Here is a 9,955-nt window from a genome sequence, read left to right as displayed (position 1 = left end):
ACACACACACACACACACACACACACACACACACACACACACACACACACACACACACACACACACACACACACACACATTTGATATTGCTCAGCTTCCTCCATTCATTTTACTGTCTGTATTTATTTAATAGAACTAAAGTAATTCACCTGTAATGAAATTTAGTAAGTGGAATGTGGCTTAAGATCAATACTGTTTATGGAAGACATTAATTCAGAGAGAGGCACAGAGGCTTAAGTGCATCGCCAACAGTGTGCACCGTCTACACTGGAGGACAAGATGACAGCTCAGAGTTTTAGGGATTTCAAATTTATATTTCATTTGCGAGAGGAAAGAAAATAATATATATATATATATATATATATATATATATATATAGCCTAAAAGGAAACCTTGAGACGCATCTCACATTGTCAGCTACCAACAGACTTATCATGAACATTATTACTACCGAATAACAATTAGAATTTAGTTTTGGCTGTTTATTTTCACTCATTAGTAATAGCAAGTCAACATCAAGATTCCTTCTCAGCTCTATAAATATTGATAAAGCCCAGAGCAAAGATGAAATGTCTGCATACACACATTAGCATAAATAGAAAATTGTTGGCAGCGGGCACCTTGTATGTCCAAAACCGTTATTTTTAGAGCTGCACTCCTCTCTCCCTGTCCAAGTCCAAGGCCCCGGAATCGAGGGGGGCTGCAAAGCCGGGAGCCTCCCTCACCCCGGGCCTTTCCGAGCCGACCAAGAGACAGTGGGCGCGGTGCTTTGTAGAGCAACTACGCCCGGCAAGAGCCATCCCGCCCCCCGGAAGTGGTCCCAAAAAAGGGGGTCCACCCAAACCAAGCAGCCGTCTCTGACAGAATGCTTTCTGTATTTTTGGTTCATTTTGAAAATGAGGGAAACACTCTCTCAGACAAAATCAGAAGTGATTCTTTTACTCTGATAACGAAGTTCTGGATAACACACACAAACACGCACACACACACACACGCACTCATACACACACACGCACTCATACACTCTTTGTCACAGTGTGTGTATTGGCTGGTCATGTCTTTAGCTCACTCAGCTCTTTGTGTTCGAGGGTTTTCGGTCTCTGGAGTGACTCTCGTGCTTCCAGTCAGTTAGAGCGATTAAAGAGACTGGAGACCAGCAGCTACAGCTCACAGGGAGGTGACAGAGAGTATGTGTGTGTGTGAGTGAGAGTGAGAGTGAGAGCGTTTGGGGGTTTACCACTCCCACCATAATCTAACCCTTCTCCATTGCAAGAACTAGAAGGGATGGTTTGGGCGTTTTGAAGTACGGTTGTTTGAGGTACTTTCTCCACGGTCAAGCTATAACCTACAGTACTTCATTCAACACCCATCATGTGAACGGAAGCGCATGACGCCCGCTGTCCGGGTTCCCCCCAGGTACAACTGTTAGCTCTATCAGAGCTGTTGCTGTTGTTAGCGCTGTTTGCACATTTGCTGCTAGCCGCAGCTGTATCGAAGAACGCATTGAAGAACGCATTGAAGAACGCTTGCAGTGATTGGCTTTGAGCAAATCAGTCTTTCTGTTCTAGAACACACAAAAAAAAGATCGATTGGAGGCATTGTTCGACTGGAGACGTTTTTGGCACTGGATGATTTTGGTAGATATTTAAAAGTATAGATTAAAGATACCCAGCATGTTACTGTGAATCCCACTGCTGTTCTTGGCAAGACCCGCCCCGCGAAGCATTCAAGCGCCAGGATTGGCCGCGCTCGCAAAGGAACCAGTAACCTGGTTTGTTCAGGTCCTACAGCTTTCAGCCAGTATCCAAACATGAGCTGAATCATATGTGTTTTAAACTTAAACATGCACACACTTACAAAAATAATTCACCCAGATCCCAGTATTACATTAAAATATGAATCAGTTCTGCCTGCCTGTCATTCCTTACACACACAGACACACGCACACACACACACACACACACACACACACACATACACATTACAAGGCAAAATGCCAATGAACAGCAGAAGCTTAAAAATTCAATTAGCAGCCTGACTGTGTGTGTGTGTGTGTGTGTTCAGATACGACTGTAAACTGGGAATTAATTAGAAACACTGAACACTCAGATTGATAGATAGAGAGAGCGATAGAGAGAGAGAAGGAGAGAGAGGATGTCAGACTGAGGAGAGAAGAAACAGGAAGAATACAGAGAGAGAAGCAGAGCGAGGTGAGCGAGAGACTATTGAAGAAAGAGCAGAGAGAGAGAGCAAAGAGGAAAAGAAAGAGACTGCCGATGAAGATTGAGAGACAGAGTGAGAGGGAGAAAAGAAAGAAATAGAAATAATACAAAGACTAAACAATGAGTTGAAAGCAACACAAAGATGAGATTGGGAGGATAAAGAAGAGGAGCATAGAGAGAGAGAGAGTGAGAGTACAGCAGAATAGATAGACTGGCAGAATGTACGGACAATTCAAATGTAAACATTACTTCATTTATCTTCAATTCAACACTGACAAGTCTCCTTCATTCAGTGATAAAATGACAAGAAAAGCCCAAAACAACAATTCAATCAAGTGTTTTGTCAATGAAAGATTGAAGAGTATACGTTGACCACAAATACATCAAGATGGAAATGAAGATGGAGTCTGAAAGAAGGTCTGACAATTTCTGTGAAGCTTTTCAGAAATGGAGAGAAGATGTTGCCAATAGTTAAGCATTCTGCTCTCCGCAGCCGTGAGCTATCTGCTGCTGCGGAGAGCAGAATGCTGAAATACTAGCAACATTCTCTCTCCTGAGGCGCTCTGACGACATTGTAGTTATCACCGTATGTCACCTAGATGTCTTTACAGGCCCACATGTCTGCAAAGAGAACAGGACATTAGTTTTACAATTACCACTATATCATGGGATCACAGAGTTACTATTACTATGAGGTGTAGTGGTAGCAAATCATCTGATCAGAGAAGAGAGCAGGAGTTTTGTTTTGAAACAAAATTTTGATCTGAGCCATGTTGGTTTTTAAAAAGCTGACTTATCAAAATGAAATGACTTTTCAAAATGAAACGTAATCCGTAATTCGTAATTTGTAAACCGTTTCATTTTAGTACAGGTTACTGTATGAAGTATGATGTATGAAAAAAATTATGTATGACGTATGAAAGTCCATTACCGGAATATTTTATCCTACGTTTTGCTCATCTCAAGCTAACCTTTTTATTTCCCAACCACTGCGAACACAAAGCGATCACCTTTTAACTCCTAGCTAAAGTTCACAGCGGTGGAGGGAAATACAGAGCGGCCTTCAGTCCGTCCGTCCAATCAACCGTAGACTCTTAGAGTATTTGGACGGATCGCAAATTAACGGCGCCGAGGAGGAGTGAGATTTTACCCACGGAAGCAGATAATAATCGTTCTCAAGACGACGATTGAGAGTAGGAGCGTCCTCAAGTCCCTACACGCCGGCCTCGGCTGTTTGCTGTGATTTGCATGTAATTATCCGTTCCAGATATTTCGGTCCGTTTATCTAATGAGGATAAAATCAGCAGGGAGACAACAGTCTTTAGAATGAAAGAAATCAAAGAGGTTTTGCTTTTGGTCCGGAGGTTGCCGGATTTAATCTGAAGACACAACGTTAAAGTGAAGGCATGTAGTGTTGAGTGTCAAAGTTTCTTCTTCTTCTTCTTCTTCTTCTTCTTCTTCTTCTTCTTATCAACCCTTTCTTCTTCATTCAAATTTCTTTTCATACATCCTCTCCTCTGCCCCTCCTATCCTGATGGTTTGACCCATTTCTCCTCCTCCCTGATTCTTCCTTCATGCTGCTCTCCTTCATCTTGTTCTTTTTTTTTCATTCTGTGTGATCAGAATTTCCACTCCGACTGAAGATCAGTATAAACTCTCTGCTCCACTTTGGATTCATGAGGCCGTTCACGCTGTTGTAATATATTCAGGGTAGATGTTGTTAGATCAGTAAAAAAGAAACATGATGCCACTCTGACTCAGCAAGTAACAAAAGAAAACTACAAATCTGCGTGTGTGTACCCTGTAAACTGCATTTCTTTCAGAAGTTGTATCTTCAGCATCAGGTGAGATAATTCCACCTGCTTCCAGGTCAGTTTGGCTTTGGTTTTGGAATCTGGTTTGCTCTGGAAGCTTTTCCCCAGAAGTAAAAATCCAATTATTATTACATTTTTTATTCTCAAAATTGGTTGCTTTCCCCGAGCTGTCGCACAGACATGAGCTGACGTGGATCTTTCATACTCCCGTGTGGGTTTATCAGGACATTCTAGTTCTCCATTTTCCGCTGAGTTCGACTTTTGTTTTTGTGCTCAGACAGTCGAAAACCCTGCAGCACGTAACCCCCGCGAAGGGTCCGTGTATGAATGTGTGACGTCAATTGGCCGTGCGGACACTCGGGACCCTCAAGGATGTGGCGAGCATGAATCAATCTTTTGAAATCAAGAAAATGACAGGAGGACTTGGTAAAGATCAAGACGTTTTGCTGTACCTTAATGTAGAGTTTGCTGTGATTGAAAATTGCTTTTTTTATTAAAGGTTATTGGTTCTATTAATATCATTACAGTTTTCTGTTACTGTCTTTGACTAAAAACATTTAATTATTTAATTAAAGACAAGCAACCTGTTCATAACTACAGTCCACAGTTACCAAGCACAGGCATTTCTGGGCGACTGTGGCTAAGTGGAGAGCAGGGCCGTCCTTCAATCAGAGGGTCGGTGGTTTGATCCCCGGCTCCGGCTCTGCTAGTCGCATGTCGATGTGTCCTTGAGCAAGACACTTAATGCCAAAAATTGCTCCCGTAGCTGTGCCTACGGTGTATGTGATAGAATCTGAATTGTAAGTTGCTTTGGATAAAAGCGTCTGCTAAATCACTGTAATGTAATATTAAAAGCAGTACAAACAGTTGTACTAAAAACAGTTGTACCAATAACAGTACTAACAGTAGTATTAAAAGCAGTACCAAAAACAGTACTAACAATGACAGCAGTAGTTTTTGTAGATGTACAAGTAGCCTGTTAAGCAGTAGTTGTAGTTGCTTCAGTTCATTTCAGTACAGTACACAACATTACAGTCCAGGTCAGTTCAGCTAGTTTAGTTCAGTTCTGTCCACCAAAGTTCAGTTCACTTTTCATTAGTTCAGTTTAGCTTAGTACAGTAACATTTAGTGTTACTACTCTCTCCTATGGTCCGCTGTGACCTGACTGACTCTTTTATTATTTTGTGACTGCACACACGGATGACCAAACTGGTTTCCCGCTATGGAGATTAATACGATAATCGAATCATGATCTACGTGCTGGAAATATTCCTTGCCACCCCGCCACGACTAGTGACTAGTGACCCGCTGCACAGGAGTACAAGGGGGACTGATGAACTCTTTTTTTTTCATGAATACAATTTGCCAAGTATTGATTATGTCCCCTTTGATTGAGCAGAGACCTCCCAGAAAAGGAACCCGTCCCAGAAAAATCCTTTCTCAAACCATGTTATCCGTGGACGTTTGGACTGTCACGGGGTTCAGGAGGCAAGAATAACATAATATAATATTCCCATTTAATCATTCGAACCCGTTTAGACCCTACTGTAAAATTGTGGGACAACATCAACACGGAAAAGAAAATAAGCTTCTCTTCATTGAATTCCTGACATTCCTGCAGAGTGTAGTTAATCTGCCCGGAGGCCCCGGGAGCCATGTTGAAATGAAAACATAAGCAGGTGTGAGCTTCAGATGATAGAATGACCGGGCTGTGCAGTGCAGTGCATAAGTGCGGCTGGTGTCAGCGTGTGTTTACGTTGCTACAGGCTGCTTGTTGTTGAAGTGAATCTAATCAGACAGGAAGCGGCGTGTGTCCTAAACACAGCGGGCTGGACACTGCCTGTCCACCCTGTCCCCGTCTCTCTGTTTTTCTGTCTGACTTTCATCTGTCCTCCCGTTGTTCAAAGTCTAACTCTGTCTCTCTCTCACATCCACACCCGCTGGGCCTCAACTCCCTTCCTGTTCCATCCTTGTCTATATAATTCTCTTCTACTTGTTGACCTAGAAAACCTTTACCGTCAGCTCACCTCTTCTTCTTCTCCCCTGCTGCTGCTGTTGTGTGTCCTGTGTGACACAGACGCTCTATTAGTACTGACAGCAGGAATGACAGAGAACTGACGCAGTACTGACAGCAGCATTTACAGTAATAATAACACCAGTACTAACAGCAGTACTAACAGCAGAACTGACACAGTACTGACAGCAGTACTGACAGTACTAACAACAGTACTAACAGCAGTACTAACAGCAGTACTAACAGCAGTACTAACAACAGTACTAACACCAGTACTAACTCCAGTACTAACTCCAGTACTAACTCCAGTACTAACTCCAGTACTAACAACAGTACTAACGACAATACTAACGACAGAACTTTCAGCAGTAAAAACAGCAGTATTTAAAACAGTAATAACAACAGTACTATTAGCAGTGCTGAAAGCAGTACTAACATCAGTAGGAACAACAGTAGGAACAGCAATGACAGCAGTAGTTTTTGTAGATGTACAGGTAGCCTGTCAAGCAGTAAATGTAGTTGCTTCAGTTCATTTCAGTACAGTACACAACATTGCAATCCAGGTCAGTTCAGTACAGTTCTGTTCACTATGTGCCATTCAGCTCATTCAGTGGAGTACATTTCTGCATGGCTAAATGAAGTGAAGAGACAAAGAAAGGACTCTGTGCAGGGAGTCAAAGAAACAATCAATAGAATATGTATTTTTACACTGAGATAAGTCTATCAATCCTCCATCTTTCTGTTAATAACCCCCCCCCCCCCCTTTACGAAATCTTTCCAGGTCCGCTGAAGGTGGTCGTGCCCACTGAGTCCGTTTCCTCGTACCTCGGCGATACCGCCCTGCTGCGCTGTGAGGTCTCGGGGGACCCGACGCCCATCATCCGCTGGCAGAAGAACCGGGAGGACCTACCGCTGACCTTTGACCCTGATTCCCGCCTGGCGGTGTTGCCCTCCGGCTCTCTGCAGGTCAGCCGTGTCCAGCCACCAGACTCCGCCACATACCGCTGTCTGGCCGACAACCCTGGCAGCACCAGGACTGGGACAGACGCCGAGCTCCGAGTTCTCCCAGGTAACTGATCCAACAGTGATGTACCGCAATCACCTGACAAATCATTTTACTGTACTTGAGTGCATAGTTAAGGTGCTTGTTCTTGAGTCTTTTACCACGTTCTACTCCTACTCCTGCTTTTATCTAATGATATAATGTATATTACACATTTTTCTGCATTGAGTACCTATACTTTTCATACTTTTAAGGTATGGGATTCAAGCAACCGGTATGAAAACCCCAGATTAAAAGAAATTATCCAACCGAAAAACTCAGCCCAGTGTTGCAACAGTCGGAAACACTGACAGCCTTTCGCTTCAGGCCTCCCTCCAAAGCCACTCCCCCCAAGTTATCATATTGAACATAAACAACCAACATGGCTATCGGGACTAATTACTAGCTAGCTGGTGTAAGATGATGCGCAATGAGTGCACAGGTCAGAGTGGCCGTTGTTAGGCAGGAAGGGAGACAGACAGGAAGTCTGTCCAATGCTTCGGGCTAGAACAGGCTTACTACAGGCTTATTACAGGCTTTTAACAACCACAGATACTGTTTTTTAGGTTTCCACGCCAACGACTGCCGTGGCTGGAGGCATTATGTTGTTGGCTTATCAGTCCTTACATCTGGTCCATTCTCGTGAATGTCTAACCAACACCTTCAGGGAATTTCTTCAGATTTGTCAAAAACATCTACCTAGACTCAAGGATGAACTGGTTGGGTGGTCAAAGGTCAATGTGAACACATTTTTGGCCATAACTCAAGAATTCAAAAGCCAGTTATGACAATTTAACACTAATGTCTTAACAGGATAGAATGATGAAGGGATGACATTGTGTTATATTGTTCATGCTGTACACATGACATCTATTGCACTTTTGTCCAGCCTGGGAGAGGGATCCCTCCTCTGTTGCTCTCCCACAGGTCTCTCCCCATTAAAGGGTTTTTGGGGGAGTTTTTCCTGTTCCGATGTGAGGGTCCCTGGACAGAGGATGTCACATGTGTACAGATTGTAAAGCCCTGGGAGGCAAATTTGTGATTTGGGGCTATACAAAAAAATGTGTTGAATTGAATTGAATTGACATCTAGACAACTTGACTTGTTAAAGATATGCAACTGTGTGGAGGTCAATCTAGTTGATCTGGTTTCAGTGGAGAGTTTGGCCTCCCATATGAGTGTAGATTTCTGTTGATTAGTTTTTTCCCCTGATAAACCTTCTGGCATCAACTTTTGTACATATTTTAATTATTATTTGTGTTCTCAACCTCCGAATGTTATCTTAGAGATACAGTCTTGTGACAGTGACGTACTGCACCAGCGGTTTTACTTAATAGTGAGTTCTACCATTTCATCAGGGAGTCATTTTTGTTCATTTTCTCTCCATGCTAGATGTCTCATTTTAAAATGAAATGTGATGTAATGAATATAAAGAGAGTACGATGGGATTTTAATCATACCTCTGAGATGAAACAGTTTCTCATCAGTCTGCCGGGAGTCCGTCAGCCGCCGATGTTTAATACACTCCACACCGTCCAATTACACCAGTCCATATACTGTCCACTTCATCGCTGGTATTCCAGCTAAGTTTAGCTCTCTCTTTCCTGGTTAAACACCACTTTGACTCGAGCTCCTGAAGTGTTCCTGCACTCTGTCCCAGCAGGGGGTCTCTGGAGCCGGAGCGCCGACCTTCAGCAGGATAATCACATGCACTTTGCATTTCGATCGCCACTTTTTCAAAACCGCTGCACCCCATCCACCCTCACACACAGCTGAAAACATGTGTCAACAGTTAATCCTCATCAGAGTCCCATAGACAACTACAGCCGTTGATTACCTCAAAACTCACCTGGCTGTTACATAAGAAAGTGTGCAAAATAAAGTTTAAGTAAAATACAAGATATATAAGAGTAAAAAAAATTAAACCATAAACTAAATAAACAAATTACAATAATAAATAGATGCATCTATAATTGAGTAAATACAAATATATATGTGTATATATATGAGCAGTTGAAATTAAAATCAATTATTCAAAAAAATATCGGTAGAATAAATGAATTAATCCATTTCACATACAATAAATAATTTGATTGATTTGATTAATCAATGAAACTGTTCATTTTAAACTAAGAGTTAGATTGAATGAAGTATGTATTGTAATTCTGTGTCCTGCTGTCTCTTTGTGCTAAGCTAGGCTAAACATATAGACTTATATCTCTAAAAGTGATATCTGTTTGACTCTGATTTCACTAAACATTGTAGTTTTGCTTCATCAGGCTTCAGAGGATCTTTTTAACATATCTCAAATGTATAAACCACAGAGCTCCCTGTGGTTCCAGCTTAAACTTGTTTATCTTTGATCTGCATGCAGTTTTAATGCATCAGATGGATTCAGTTTTAATGATTCTGTCTCTATGAAAGGTTTTAATAACTGTGACTGCCTAAAGTGTCTATCAGATGGAGCCACCAGTGGGGCTCAGGGGTGAGAGGTGAGAGATTATCCGAGGGCAACATGTGATTCCTGTGTGCCATCTCCAGTTAATACATCCCTGTCCTACTTTCCACTCTGTTGCTGTATAGTTGTGTGTCAGTCCGGATAAAGCAGTCAGATTAGTGACCAAAGAGATGAGGCGTACAGCTCCAGTGTACTCGTGTAGTTTAGCAGCAGGTGTAACCATCAGCCGTCAGGTGGAGAAGAATGCATCCACATGTAGTGTTCAGAGACAAGGTTCACTGAAGAGTTGTGGTTCATTCTATCCATTTTGAGATCTTCAAGGTTTTGGATGGACAGGAAACTCTACTGGGTGAACCATCAGTAGAAAAATATGCTCAGCTGTGTTGAAAATATTGTTTCTTCTAA

General features: G+C 42.3%; 1 protein-coding gene across 1 annotated transcript in view; it reads left to right on the top strand.

Annotated features, from left to right (window-relative positions):
* The window catches only part of dcc (DCC netrin 1 receptor), a 232,478-nt gene that overhangs the window by 70,183 nt on the left and 152,340 nt on the right, over window positions 1–9,955 (top strand). Inside the window, exon 3 of the mRNA XM_031855714.1 lies at window positions 6,832–7,119. Within this exon, the coding sequence (XP_031711574.1) occupies window positions 6,832–7,119 (288 nt within the window). The remainder of the gene's footprint in view (window positions 1–6,831; window positions 7,120–9,955) is intronic.

Source organism: Anarrhichthys ocellatus, unplaced genomic scaffold, assembly GCF_004355925.1.
Source record: "Anarrhichthys ocellatus isolate YVR2014 unplaced genomic scaffold, GSC_Weel_1.0 scaffold16, whole genome shotgun sequence".
Taxonomy (NCBI): domain Eukaryota; kingdom Metazoa; phylum Chordata; class Actinopteri; order Perciformes; family Anarhichadidae; genus Anarrhichthys; species Anarrhichthys ocellatus.
The sequence above is the reverse complement of the archived record's forward strand: the minus strand, read 5'-3'. Positions and strand labels throughout refer to the sequence as shown.